Source organism: Euprymna scolopes, chromosome 21 (assembly GCF_053919585.1).
Source record: "Euprymna scolopes isolate OS-2025 chromosome 21, ASM5391958v1, whole genome shotgun sequence".
Taxonomy (NCBI): Eukaryota; Metazoa; Mollusca; class Cephalopoda; order Sepiida; family Sepiolidae; genus Euprymna; species Euprymna scolopes.
In genome coordinates, this window is record NC_136502.1 from 27,735,574 (window position 1) to 27,751,436 (window position 15,863).

Genomic DNA, 15,863 nt, shown 5'->3' on the forward strand with positions numbered 1-15,863 from the left:
CGAGGAACATGGACTTATGTCGCACACAACACAGCCAACACAAACTAGAATTTATGTTGTGTAAAACATAATCATTACTACACCTGAAATGTTAGATCTAAAAAAAAAAACTAGGTGATATACTAAAAAAAAAATTGTTAATTACAACAATAGAGTGACAAGTCGAAGCCATTTTCCAACATCAGAAAATAGAAATGAAAAAAAAAACAAAACAATTATTCTGAAGAAGGATGAATAAGATTTTAAGTTGTAGTTTTAAAATTTACATCATGAAAGACAAAAGAAGAGAAAACATAACAAAATGTCTGTCGGCTTTTTTGTTTTCTTTATTATTTAATCAGTTTAAGTAAAAAATAATGCATGCATGAAATAGATTTTTACTTTTTGTTAATTTCAATTTAATGAATACGTATCAACGTTTTATCTGAATGTATTCAAATGAAATCACAGTAATATAATCAATATAAAATTTATATATCTACTTCATTGATTATTTTATTGGAAGTTTCACAAGCTATGTTACGAATAGATCAATATATATTTGTTTTATATAGTGTTCCTATTTACAATGCCTCTCCACGGGACAGATTTAGACACCAGGGTCGTTTTTAATGTGGAGAAAAGGAACAAAATTAAAAATTGTCTCAGTCGTGAAGGATTTCTCCTCCACTGACAGAGAACAAGAAATTGAAGTGTAGCATCTGAAGAACAGATACTACACTTTGATGGTGTTTATTTGCTCCCCCACTGAGCAAATTAGGCACAAGGCCGTTTTTAATGTGAGGTAAAAACCAGCTCCCCTAAAAGGGGTCACTCTGGTTACCAAAAATAATAATTGTTCCAGTATAGAGGGTTTCCCCTCCATTGACTGGTACAAATTATCTTAAGTGCAGTATCTGCCGGAACAGATACTACACTTTGATCTTGGCCCGAAGGCCAAGTGTTAAGTATGTGTACATGTTTATATATTTTATTCACACCAAAATAAGTAATCGAACATGAATTTTGAAACACATAAAGGGTTAAAATGTGAGATATATTTACTTTCATTTAGTTTCAGGCAAACGGGGTAAAAAGAGAATGGAACCCTTATAAAAATTCAGATAACATCGATTTTAAGAGTGGCTCATAAATGAATAAATCTACAAATTCCAGTATAATTGTGCTATTTTAAAGGTTTTTTTGTAATATAGGAACAATCAGTTGAAAATTAAAATAATTCAGATTTGTATTGAATTTAATTCATGATTCGTTAGACACTAATTAAGAAAGATTCCAAAAATTTCGATTTTTTCCTTTCAACCTCTTAAAGTTATGCCATCAGTTTTAAACATCTTTTTGAATCAAAATCAAGAAATTTTAATCAAACTTATAATAAAGAGTATACATATATATATACACTCACATGAGCTCTGTGTTTGCTTATGTGAGTATCTATTTTCTAACGAAAAATCTTCATCGTTTCCTATTTATTCTGATATTTATATATTTTTGTGTGGTACAGGGAACAGGGGTCCAGTTTTAGAAATCTGCAGTGTAGTTTTTGAATTTGGATATTATCCTGAAACTTTGATTTTCCATTCATCTTCTAAAGATTCTCAGCAAAGAAGATCTGGAAAAGGAAAAGAGGAAAAGAATTATTTTATAAAAATTATTTTATAAAAATTATTTTATAAAATACAGACCATTCATAAAAGTCCTATAACATAAGAAAAATATAATCAATGTACCATACTTTGGGGTAATTGCGCCAAGTCCGAGGTAATTGTGCCATCTAAAAAAAGTGCTCATTTGGTAACCAAACATTTTTGTCAGTTAGCACAATTACCCCTGGATTTGGCACAATTACCTCAAAGTACGGTATCTGTTATGCAATTTTTAGTATTTTCTGTCTCTGGTCAGCGAAGGAGAAGTCCATCTAAACTGATGCAATTTAAAATTTTTGTTCCAATACCGATTGCCTCTTTTTGAAGATATAGGTTTGCCTCACATTTAAAACAGATCTTGTGTCTAACTCTGTCCTCGTGGGTAGATAAGTAAATAGGCACTACATGATGAAAGTTACAGTTCTCATGTTTTCTTTTGAAGAAAAATTAAATAAAGAGGAAATGAGAACCAACATATACGTGTTATCATGTCTATTTTAGAAAAATATTTAAACATTTAAATAAAAGACAAACACGATAGAGAAGATACTATCCAAGTAGCAGTATGGACGGATAAATTAATAGCTGTAAAGTCAGGATGTCATAGTGTAGATGAACATCTATTGATCATATCAAGTTTTTGCCTCATTCTAATGTGATTTTCATCTTAAATATTTCGAAAGTACAGATATGATAACGATACTTTGATATTTGTACATCTTTATTTTATATTCATTAATTACTTATTTCCTCAGATGCATAAGCTAGATCATTTTCCAAATTCTGTCCAGTGTTAAAGAAAGAGAAATCATTAGATCTCCATGTGAAATAATTTTGGGACAGAGATACTAGATTGAGGATATGTGTTGCATGAAGAGAAATAATATCAGAATGATATGTGAAATGTGTGTTTCAAAGACAGGCTTTGATCTTCTGACCTCAGTTAATTCTTGATGGTGTACAAAACAGAAAACTGTTATTCACATTGGAAGGAAAAATTAAATTTACTGAATTAGTATATGTAGAACAGTTGAGGTAAAAGGATTTGTTGGCAGGGCTAAAATAATAAGGATGGACTTAGGAAGAGATATAAATAAAGACTTGCCCAGGAATAGGTTAGTTTGGAAGTCAATTTCTAAAATTATCTTAAATATGTTAACACCTAAAACCCACTTTCCATGATTTATTTTTTGCTAAAGACAAGTAAATTCTATGATTTCTTCTGCAAAGAATGTAATGTTTCCTCGATTAATATGAAAAAATAAAAAAAATTCAAATAATGTTGAAACAACTTGCATCATGTTTTTGATAATAAATAGTGTGCATGCGTCTTCAAAAATGATGGCATTCTTTCATTCCTTCCAAACTGATTAAAATATTAATAATATGATTAAAGCAATCACCATTTTGTTTTTAAGCAACAAAAATAATTTAGTCAATTGCTGCTGATTGATGCTTACCTTTGCTTTAATATATATTTGATTATCTCCCTTAGAGTTACAAACAAAGAAATAGCTATTCATAGAAATATTGAAACAGAAAAAATGCATATTTATTATATAAAAATAGTAATGGTAAGTCATTTTCACAAAAAAGTTTTTTTAAATTAAGTGTCCTTAGTTATTGATTTAAACATTTTATTGTATTATTTTGTTCGAATTTTTTTACATATGTCGAATTAATTTTCAATGAAGTTTATTTCTAATATAAAAATAGAATTTATGCAAATAAAAGGAAATGTTTTTTTTTTTCTTTCTTTGAAGAATGTGATGCTGGATATGAGGCAGCCAAACCAGTTGCCAACATTGCCCTGCTTTTTATTGAAACCAACCGAGAGCTCTTTTTAGTATCCTCGTTGTTCCCTCAAGTGCAATTGTCTGAATCTCTCTTGCACTTGGTTCACCAGGAATATTAGTTAAGTAGTATTTCAAGTTCCTCTTCATAAGCCCTGTGGCACCTATAATAACTGGTATAGTTGATATCTCCCTAAGATTTCAGTTTCTTTTCATATCATACATGAGACCTTGATATTTGGTCTGTTTCTCCCTTTTAGCTCTGTTCAGTCCTCCATCATTAGGGACATTCACTTCAACCAAGGTTGCCACTCTTTCTGACTTATTCCATATAACTATATCAGGTTATATAGCAGGATTTTCAAGGTGGGTGGCTGTAGGGATTATATGGTTGTAATGTATGGTATATAAGTCATTTCCAACTGTTATTTCAGGTTGATGTATCTGCATGTATGTGTTTATGTGTCTTTACGTTCATCAAAATATTCTGACAAATCTGCTTGAGTTTAGCTGAAAATTTGTTGAAAAATTAAATAAGAGATGGGGAGAGTATTTTACATTAATATAAAACTGAACCCTCTGCAAAACAATTTGATAAAATGTATGTATGTATACATGTGTTTATGTGGTTGCATGTCCACTAAAATATTGCTTGAATTTGATTAAAAATTAGTTGAAGAATCAATAAAAGTAAGGGGGAAAAACAATTTCCAAATACACCACGAGATAACACCTAGTTATTTGTATCTATTATTTCTTGTAGTATTATTTGAATTCTGCAATAGCACACTTTGTAATCCAATGGCTAGTCATGCTAATGTCAGTGAAATTTTTTATTCGATAGTAGCATCTTAAAAATTTATTATTCGATAGTAGCATCTTAAAAAACAGTAGTAGAATAATCATTCATTCCCATGATGCAATCAGTATCAAAAGTGTTCTTTATGCCAAATTTGGTGAAGATTTTACCCACAATTGCAGAACCTATATGTGTTTAATGCTTTTAGTAGTAGTAGTAGTAGTAGTAGTAGTAGTAGAACAACAACATGTTTTTGTTTCTGGACGATTCATGATGAAGTTAGTGCAATTCTGTTTTAGAACCTATAACTCATTTTCCCTGATTTTTTTTTTATTAAAGGGAAGTAAATCACATGATTTTTCCTGCAGTGAATTTGCTCATTCATTTTTCCTTCATGCACTTCAATGATGCTTTATGAAACATTTTGTGCAATTCTGTCAAGTAGTTTTAAAGCTTGTAAGTAACTAAGAAATTGACAAAGGAATGTTAAAATCAATACATAACTTCTGAAAAAATGTAATTAATTATTCTTTTGGTACACATATAAGTCATATCGTTCATATTATGATGGCATAAGCTGGGAGAACTTAATTTGACAGAAGTTCCCAGTGCAGAATCTTATGACTCTATAAGAGTGGCAGTGTCGTCCCTACATTCTCATAACGTCTGAATGAAAAAAAAATGAGAAATAATATGTTAGCTGTAATTATATGACACGTTGTCTTAGATTCAGATCAGACAATTGCACTTAAGGGAACAACGAGGACACTAAAAGAGCTCTCAGTTGGTTTCAATAAAAAGCAGGGCAATGTTAGCAGTTGGTTTGGCTGCCCCATATGCAGCGTTATAACCTTCAAAGGAAGAAAATTAAAAAAAAACAAAAAACAAAACAAAAAAAACAGTATCGTTATGGTATAACCAAATGAGGCACACGGGTGACAAAAATAATAGAAAACAATCACGAAGGGTTTATATATATATATATATATATATATATATATATATATATATATATATATATATATATATATATATATATATATATATAAAATGTTTATATTACATAATATTATTTTATCTCCCCAAAAGAATCTCCATACAATGGTCCAAGAATAAGGCGAACAAAAAAGAAGTCAGCAAAAGAAAACGATATCTTTCTCATTTTTTTTATGCCATTCAAAATGAGTACTGACCCACAACCAATATGTGAATGTCACAAGAAATTAACGCGACTGTATATTGGAGATGGAGAGGGTTTGAGTATAGGATAGGAATAATGAACACAAGATACTTAACTGTTAGAAATAAAATACGAATAAAATGTCTACATTTTCAGTTCTGAAGTTCTAAGAAACCTTGGTATATGGATGGCATGGAGAGAGAGAGAAAGAGAGAGAGAGATAGACAGACAGACAGATAGGCAGACAGACAGACAGACAGACAGACAGATAGCGAATACACTGTGACAACGGTGTGAGGGGAAACGTATGTCTAGGTTACTTCTGTTTAGGTGTTACCATTCCAGGGAGGTGGAAGGTTTCCAGCTGTCTGATAATTATAAGAGAGTGGAGGGAATGTCTACCCCCTTTCCATATTATATCCCCACCATGAGTTCTCGCTACAATATTAAGTCCATTTAAGTATTTCCAAATTAGATTCTATATCAAACATTATGATTACAATTTAAAACAAGTTATCTGTTAAGATATTTACAATTTGTTTCAGAAAAGTCTGCTAAGTTATTCATTTTATGAAATTACTGGCAGATTTTCGAGGCATTGTGGAGAAGGAACTTGCGTTTACAAAATTATAATATTTTGATTAAAAACATTACAATAAAAATAATTACAAACTTTGAAAATAAGAACAAAAATTTGGATTCACATGTAATTTACTTACCTGAGTAGAAATTTCTGGTAGAGCTTTCTGTTCAAAATTTACTTCTTTTTTTTTTTGATGCATGAAAACTATTTTCTGTAGTTTAATTTTTAGTCAAAAGGAGTCCCTAATCACTAGAATAATTTTTAGAAGGATCAACTGCTTAAGTATAGGCCCTATTTGACTGTTTGTTACATTGAATGATGCAGATTGATAATGAAGCCATAATAAAGTCAGCTATTGTGACTGCTATAATAATGACGAGATTAAGATGCACCTTCTCTTCAATGTGAAGCTGAACAACATTTTACATTTCTGATGTGTTGTTGCTGATAGTGAGTGTTAAATTGAGAGTAGTTGTTGCTGATAGAACTGGCCTACCACTATCCTTGACAAGAATGTCAAGCTGATAGGAGCCAGCGTTTTGTTGGCTGAGTTGTCTATTGAAAGCTAAGAAACCAGTGTACTGGTTGATGGTGAACATCTGTTTGTCATTGCCTCTGATTATTTGATATTTTAGAAATGCATTCTCTTGACTATCACTGTCGGCTGCCTTTATCTGTGTGATGTTCTTGTTTCTGGCATCAGGGTAATATGTGATATGTAGATTGTAAGGTTTAACACTGGGAAATGTAAAATATGGAGCATTATCATTTTTATCAGTGACCTCAACAATCACATTGACTGTGTTATTGAGAGATGGTGTTCCATTGTCTTTCACAAACACCTTGAAGTGATAAGTATGTTGAAACTCATGATCAAGAGACATAATTGCTGATAGTAATCCATTTGTGGTTATTTTGAAAGGTAAGAAGTGTTTTTTGTTATTGGTGATGAGAGAATATGTGAGTTTTCCTCCATCTCCCAAGTCTGGATCAGTGGCATTGATGTAGCCAAGAGTAATTCTCGAGTTTTGATTCTCATCAATGAAGAATTTAAATGTGTCTTTTGTAAATTGTGGCCTTACATCATTGATGTCCATCACTTGAATGGAGAATATCTTCTCAGTATACAAAAGAGGAGAGCCTTTATCTTGACAACTGATCAGAACATCATAGTGCTCTTCTTTCTCTCTGTCGAGAGGATTTTTTAGCATCAATTGATATTTTCTTATACGTAACTTCTGAAGTTGAAATTTGTTATGATAAAGATAACAAGTGACATCTCCGTTTAGTCCTCGATCTTTGTCTATGACTTCACCATAAGCAATAAAACTGCCAACATTCACGTCTTCCCTGATGGGATATCTGTTATCTATAGGAGAATGCATAAATTTCAATCGTAAGTAAGGAGGATTATTTGCTATGGTTACAACAACAACAACTAATACAATGTTGCTGAGAGGAGGTTGTCCTTGATCAGTTGCATTTATAATGAAAATATCACCTGTATATGTTCCGAATCTCTTGGTCAGAAAGATCTCACCAGTTTCTTCATTAATTCTGAAATGGTTTTTAAAACTCTGACTTGTTGGTGGGTTAAAATGATAAGAAATCTTCCCATGTTTTCCAAGGTCAGCATCATTAGCCAACACAGTAAGAATAGGAAACGTTTCATTGGGTTCATCCTTTATATAAACCCTATAAATATCTTTAGAAAATACAGGAGTATTGTCATTGACATCTATCACAGAGACAAGAATATCTAAAACACTTTGTCTGGATGGAGATCCACCATCTTTGGCAATTAATTGTAACTTGTACGTATCTTGTTTTTCTCTGTCGAGCATTTCTTTTAATACCAAGGCTAGTTTTGAAGCACCGGTAACATCTTTAGAAACCATTAATTCAAACGGTTTATCTTGACTGTTTTTTAACTCATAGCTAATCTGAGAGTTATTCTTACTGATATCTTTGTCTATGGCATTTGGTATCGACATTTTCATGCCCTTTTCCTGTCCTTCTTCAAATTCAATATTAATCTGCTTACGAGGAAATATAGGAGAATTGTCATTGATATCTTTCATGTTCACTTTAATTGTCAATATTTTGATAGAAGAAGATCCTCTATGGATCACAACATCCAGCAGTTGGAAACATTCCTTGTCACGTTTGCATATGGATTCAGCATCCAAGATTTGTGAAGTGTAGAGTTTACCAGTTTTCCGGGCGACTCGGAAGAAAATGGAGTCTTTTTGCTGAAGTAAGGTAAACCAGATGGAACTCTGGTCTTCTGGTTGAATAGATTCCATGATGTTAGAATCGGTTGCAATGTCCCCAATGTAAGTTCCCGGTCTCTTTCCTTCCTCTATTGTATATACGAAATCAGCACAAATATACATTTGACAAATAGAAAAAAGCAAAATTATTTTAAATAGAATCTTCGTTTCTGGTTTGGTTCTCGTATTAAAGTAAATCAAATCCATTTTGCTAAGTAATCAATCCACGAATGCTTTTTTTCTGAAAGTAAAAAAAAAATAAAGTTTTATAAATTAATTCTGATCAATGTTTTCAATTGAAAAGTTAAGTAGTATCAAAAATAATGATTACAGACATTTTAGATTTGCATTTATTGATGAATTACTGAAATCTATAAGTATACTAAATGTGATTTGAATCAACGTCTGTTGCCTTAAGGCTTTGTTCTACATACTTTAATAACACAAAATTCATACTAGAATATAACTTAGATATAGAAGTAAATTATGTTTTAAAAGAATCTGTTAATTGTTCTAAATAGCCACATTTTATAAGTAACTGCACAACTCCCCATTCTCTCCTTTCTGTTCACTCATTCTCTAACATTTTTAAATGTCTTTGTGAACATTTAGAGAAAGAGGCAAAATAATGAGGTTGTTTACATATCTATAAGTATGAGAAAGAACTTCTTTATATTATAATAATAATAATAATAATAATAATAATAATAATAATAATAAGAAGAAGAAGAAGAAGAAGAAGAAGAAGAAGAAGAAGAAGAATGTTGGATAGCGGGGTATCAAATTATCGATGAATAAATGTTGGTGCATCTAAACCAACAGACAGGGTATATATAAGTTGTACAATGAACAACGTTTTACTTGAACTGGACTGAAACGATGACGTGAACATATCGAGGTGTTATTTTCAGAGGAGATAACAAATACTTGCAACTGATGGGTTTTAAACGACGATAGGAGACAATGTTCTATTGATGGAGAGTTAGACAAATGTTCTTTGCTGAAGAAGAAGAAGAAGAAGAAGAAGAAGAAGAAGAAGAAGAAGAAGAAGAAGAAGAAGAAGAAGAAGAAGAAGAAGAAGAAGAAGAAGATGAGTGCATATAATAACAACAGTCTACATAATAGACAGAGTCTGTAAATATTTAAGAGTTCGATAAACATTTTACATGACAGTAACAACCGGGACGAATTCACATACCTGTTTCCTCGAAAGATGACACTACACAAAGTTATATTTCATATAACATTTATTCACACACCGTGTAACGTTTCGGAGATTACAATGCTTTGACTTCACATTTTGATCTTAACCACCGGTTTCCATGGTGTCTTCTTCCCAACTTCTCGTCTGGCTTCTCTGATTGACTTCTTCAACTGCGTTTTTTCTACTACTAACGTCCATGTATATATTAAACTATGTCTTTGTGATTACGTCATTTGCATTCCATAAAGAACCCTATCAGTCAACATCTGTATCACATATCTAGGTGTATTATCATTGTTAATGCACATTCCTTTTTCTGAAAACATTTGTTTTTATTTATCTAAAATTCCTTCTTGTTATTGTTTATAGAATCCAGTCAAGTTAAATTCCTAAAACGTCACTTAACTATATTTGTCTTCGAATTGCATATTCGGCTAATATGCAAAAAGAAGAATATAGAAGTAAAGAGAGTTATTATTTTTAGTTATACAAGAAAAATGTCTGAAAAGATATGCCACAGTTTATAAATTTGGAAAAAAAAAAAATAGTAGTAGTGAGTGTGACCAAACGGGTCATGAGTATGTCTAGTGACTTCATAATTGTATCAATTTAGAAACCATGAATAGTCATAATTGTATCAGTTTAAATTATTTTCTACATTCATGATTACTGAGAAACGATAAATAGTCTAATTTTCTTGATATATTTTATAAAATATGGTAGACATCTTTATAATTTGCTTATAGTTTGTATCTTTATCAAATTTGACAACATTTCTTCGAGGATGTATTTCTGTCATTTGCATGTTTTTGATTGTTGTCCTTATCTTGGTTGTTATCTTCACAACATTTCAATCATTTAAGGAAAACACAAAAACCAATATCCACCCAAGTTGCAAGTAGGATTGACAATTATGAAAATGGTTTCACTATACCAACTTCTAACATTTCAGTTTCTTTGTACAAACATACTATGGATCTGGAGTTCGTGGAAACCATTAAGTTACTATCAGAACTTTTCAGTCCTAATACATTACTCTTTCATGGGAGATGGAGACATTTTAATTTGGCTATGCGGGATGATGAAGATTATTTAATGTTCACTTCGGTCATAAACAAGCACTGTAACGACTTTAGACTAGCAAAATTATCGGCAGATGATTTTAAATGTCTCATTTTTTCTCAAGGGTTAGTGTCGGCAAAAAGAATGCTGAGATTAGATGGAAACTGTTAGCGAAACTTGAAAGCGAACCTAATTTCACAGACAGACAAACTCCAACAATAAGTCAGACGAAAATTTAAGAACATAACGAAACAATAATTAAATTAATTACAAACTTTTATCGGTTGCGTTTTGGCGAACGGCATAATTACTTGCTTTTCGAGGGCTAATTAAGCTGTATTTTGTACAAACAAGGTGTTTTTTTTTAAATTTAATTCAATATCTTAGGACTTTACTTTACTAATTATCTTTGAAATAGACCCAGAAAACTAATATTTATCTTTTATAGGATTTTTACAATGAATTTATTTAACTTAAAAATTTAGCTGAATTGGTTAGCTCGCCGTGAAAACATTTTTGATAACTTTTTTTTTTTTTCACGTGTACAAATATTTTTTTCCTTTAGGAAATTAACTTTAGTCTCTAATCTTTCAAATACAATGAAAAAGTAATCGGAAACCTACAAAAAATTATAATAAATTGGCTTTTAAAACTAGGTCCCCTATTTTTACCCGCCTATTTTTGCTCGTACCTATACTAAAAGTTTGTGAAAAACAAGTTACCTTTTCTTGGCCTTAGCCCGTATTTGCATTTGGTCATTTGGATTCCTTCGAAGATACACATGTGACATTAGTGGCATGTACCCTCCCCCTACGCAGTTGTATATTTAAACTCTCTTCCCACTTTTTTCCTAGGTTGCATTTCAGTGAGGATATTATTACAAAGAGTCTTAAACGTTCTCCCTCTTTTTCCAATCAATTAACTTCTATACGGCAGTTTAAATTAGTTTTAAGTCTACTTAATTTTAATTTTGAGTCATAGTGACCCTTTTAATTAGTAACTGGGGATTGTATCCCTTGATATTTTCACTACTCACTGTACTGTATTGGTCTTGTTTTGTTTGTGCTATGAGGAAGGAATTTTATGCATATACTTTGTAACCTTTGTGTGTGCATTTTTTTGTGTATAATATTTGAACGCCTGTTTTTTGTATTTTTTGGGAGTTAGTCAATATTTTGGAAAAACAAACGCTACACAATGTTGGTCACTCGTTCTTCCGGATTTCTTGTAAAGAAACGAAAGTTTTATTTAGGGAAGATAATCGTTGTTTTAGATTTATTGCGGTTGCAGAGGGAATTACCAAAACCTTACTTTATGCCCATGAAGGCCGATGTTGATGAATCATCGGTAGATAACATAACTGAGTTGTTAGGTGATCGTTCCTTGCATGAGGACGTGGACTGTTCGCTTGTAAAACCGGATTCTGTTAATGTTGTGGTATTCTCGTCCCAGGTTCGATTAATTCTCTCAAGGTTGGCAGATGGTATGGAGTGTGATTCCTTGTGCAACCCTGTGATATTCAAAACCCCTAAGGAGATGCTTGGCGAGTTATCAACTCCTAAGCTCAAATGTCCAAACTCTGAAGACTGTTTGCTACATGCTGGCAAGTTTGGCTTGAGAAATACTGCATCACAGTCTGAAGACTGTGTTGCAAATGCCACTTCAGAGGCTCTGCGTAGCCAGGCGCTAAAGTTTGATTTTTCTGGTTGGCAGTTTGCCAGTGATATTGTAAAGAAAAATGTATTGGAAGTGAGCTTCCCAGGTATCATGAATGATACCACTCGTGTCCCCAACTTGTTAAGTGTGGCCATGAATCACATGAATTTTGTGAAATTCTTGGAAGGATTTCCATGGAATGTTAGGAGTGTTTTACTCTCTAACAATGTGAGTTCGAAAACTCGCATATGTGGTTATTTACTACAATTTTGTCAGAATACTGAGAGACTTAGTCATGATGGTGACAGATAGGGTAGAAAGTTCTATATCCACCTGTCAACTTGTAGAAATCACGAGGAGAATGGTTTTTGAATAGTTACGTGAACTCAAGTTGGACTGGGGCATCCAGATTCATGTTGAGTGTAACTGTATAAAGAATCCCATGATAGATCTTGTCAAATCTGCTGACTACATGGTGTGTAGTTCAGCTTCTCCGCGTTCCTATGAGAGTGTAGGTTATGTTGTGCAGAGATCACTTGCAGAACTTTCGTTGTATGAAGTTGCCCCTTTAAGTAGAACACTTTCTGCTTTGGAATCACATGCAGGTGTTATTGTTTTTAAATGTATTTTGAAGATCTGCCTTGACGTAGCTTCCTGCAGTATTGCAAGAGTTATCGAAGTCAAGATCGATTTGCCCTGGGATGTTTCTGAGACGCTCAGGACCATCTTATACTTGGTTAGAAGTGGGTTTTCTGATGCTGAGATGTTTGTTTCAATGCTGAACACCAGAAGATTGGTTCTCTCCTTGATAGGGGTCTTACATCTCCGGATACCTGGGTGTTTCTGACACCTTTACCCAACTTTGTTTGTGTTGTTTTATGTATATAGCTAAACAAACGTTTAAAACTGTGATGACCTTGCATGATTTGTGCATGATTTGGGTTTCAGCTTTATTTAATTCCTCCAAGCATAGGATTGATTGGATTGGTCCCTCTTGTAGCACCGGTGTTGATCTCACTGGGTTCTTGTGGTTACGAGGGAGCTGAGATATTTTGGTGTTCGCCAGAGATTCTTTAAGAATGAGGAAGTTGGGTGGTAAATTGTGTGAACTTCTCATTTATACTCTTTTATATGTAAATAGTCAATTAGCTGACGGAATATTCTCTGTTCAAACTTCTGTGACTTTGCATCTGATCATTAATTTTTAAATTTGTGAATCAGGTTAGGTACTCCTCTGTAGCTCTGGTTTGCATGTATTTTGAAGGAGAGTAATTTTAAAAGACTTTAAATTGAGAAAAAAATGTACATGAGTTGTCTGCCATCAATTTGTGAGTACTTTCATTAAAATTATTGAATTTGAGTTATTATTAGGAAGTACGCCTATTTGAATTATAATACTGTATTCGTTCATTGATACAACATTATCAATATAAGAACCAGCATTTTTTTTTTGTTTTCTTTTTGCATTATATTTTGTTACTTTGGCGTTCTTTGTTTTTGTATTTAATGCCTGCAAAGGGAAAAATTTGCAACTGTAATGTAAATAAAGTCTCTTCTTCGTTTTAAAGACAAGACCTTTCTACTTTATTCTTTATCCCTCCCTTTTTTATTTCATCCTTTTATTTTTTTTTTCTGCAGGCTGTTAGTTTCGTGTCAAATTTATCTAAAAGAGGATAAATTTCCCACAATGTCGACTTCTTTCTTTGACACATTAATTTAAACACTCGTAAACTTATTACATTAACAAATAAACCTACCAACATATGGATTTGTCTTGTCTATTATTAATTTTAAGCTCCACCATACCTTTTTGAGCTTCACACATTTTGATAGGTCGACATTTAAAGAATTCTTCAATACTTTTTTTTATATTACATAGAAAAATGCGAGTCTCTGTCTCCCTCCAGTCTATTACATATATATATATATATATATATATATATATATATATAATTATTTCCACAGCCAAACAATATTGCAGCTCACAAGAGCCATGACAGTCAACAAATCGGAAGTCTAAGACTGGAGGGAGACAGAGACAGAGAGAAAAAAAAAGAACTATTTATGGGAAAAATATGCTTAATTAATTATATTTCAGCCTTTATTTATACTGCATTGGAGTACTGCGTCCTTTGAGATGAAGTGAAGCTCTGGTTTCGAATCCCGAGTTCAGATATGTCTAACTGATGAGCCCAAATGAGGGCAAAACTTTAGTCTTGGAATTCCAGTTTGTTGACTATCACGGTTCTTATGAGCTGCGACGTTGTTTGGTTGTGGAAATAATTACATAATATCTCACATTCTGAATATATATATGTGACAAAATATCTATATTTCAAATTTCAAGATGTTGTACTCTTACAGTTTATTTCTTTCAGCATGTTAAAATTGTCAATTCTATTTCGTAGTGCAGTAGTATAATTGTTTCTGTACATCTACTTGCCATTAGTATATTTTTATACTACTCCTAAGCTCTGCTCACATATTGAGCACTCACGTACATCTTGAAAAAATATATGTATATGCATATCATTATTTCAAGTAGGATTTTAATCTTAAGATTGTTTCTTAAAAATGGGTTAATTTATTAAAATTAAATTGTCAATAATTGATCATTATTTACATGAAATAACATCCTTTTATTTCTCTAACAATTATTCTTATCAGTTTGACAGCTTTATGAACTGCATTTCACATCCAATAAACAAAGTTTAATTGATCAGATTTGTTGAAGGCAATCTCATAACAAGTGAGATTTTAATAAAAGTTAAAACAAATAAAATATTTTCTTACCTTTCTTGTTGGAACTCTTCTTTACTCTGAGTTAAGAAAAACTTCAATGAAAGACACTTCAATCTATTAACAATTGTTAATGCATATGTGTATATGCATACGATTTAAAATTTTAACAAACATGCAGCCGTGCAACGGTGGTTCTGCAAATAATTCGGTTAGTGACACAATTCCCAAACTGCAATAAATGTTTGTAACCAAAAAAAAAAAAAGGTTAAACAGGCGAAATTTAAAACTAATGCGACACATTTTTAGTGTAAAAAAGGCCACAAATAAAATCCAAATTGAAAAACAAAGAATAATTGTCAGTATGTTAACCACTAAGTATTTTCATGTTATGTTTTTTTTTTACTCTATTAGTTTCAGTGATGAAGAAAAGAGGTTAGATATTAAATTGAAATTGAAAAATACGTTGCGCACTTTATCCCCAAGTATATTTTTTTATTTCAATTTTATAGAGAACTTCTTTTTTTTTAATATTCAAATAAGCACATTACATTCTACAGATTACATATTTTAAAAAATCGTATTTGAGAACTTTAAAGAATAATATTTGAATATTAAATAATTTAAAGAAAAATAGGTAAATTTGGAGATGAGAACTTATGGGGGAATATCTTTGAAAAACTTGTAAAAAAAAAAAAAAATTTAGTATTTAAAGTAAGAGAAGTAAGAGATGATTTCCACATATAAATTTAATGTAAAATGATCACTCATTTCCGAATCATTGTCTAACAGGATAGCATTTAAAGAACATGTTAAGTGCTGAGACATTATGTTGAACATAGATGGCGGCAGTAAATCAAATCAGTGAAGAATCAATGTAGTCACGATTTCGAGTGTTGAGTAATTCTTAATAACAAAGATAGTAGTA

The 15,863-nt window shown here is 31.8% G+C and overlaps 1 protein-coding gene across 1 annotated transcript; it reads right to left on the minus strand.

Annotated features, from left to right (window-relative positions):
- Positions 1-306: 306 nt before the first annotated feature.
- On the minus strand, positions 307-15,177 carry LOC145242961 (protocadherin gamma-A10-like). Its single transcript, XM_080106073.1, has 3 exons — positions 14,990-15,177; positions 6,138-8,515; positions 307-1,612 (listed from the first exon to the last, which is right to left on the minus strand). The coding sequence occupies exon 2, from the start codon at positions 8,479-8,481 to the stop codon at positions 6,424-6,426; it is 2,058 nt and encodes a 685-aa protein (XP_079962199.1). The 5' UTR covers positions 8,482-8,515; positions 14,990-15,177; the 3' UTR covers positions 307-1,612; positions 6,138-6,423.
- Positions 15,178-15,863: the final 686 nt, after the last annotated feature.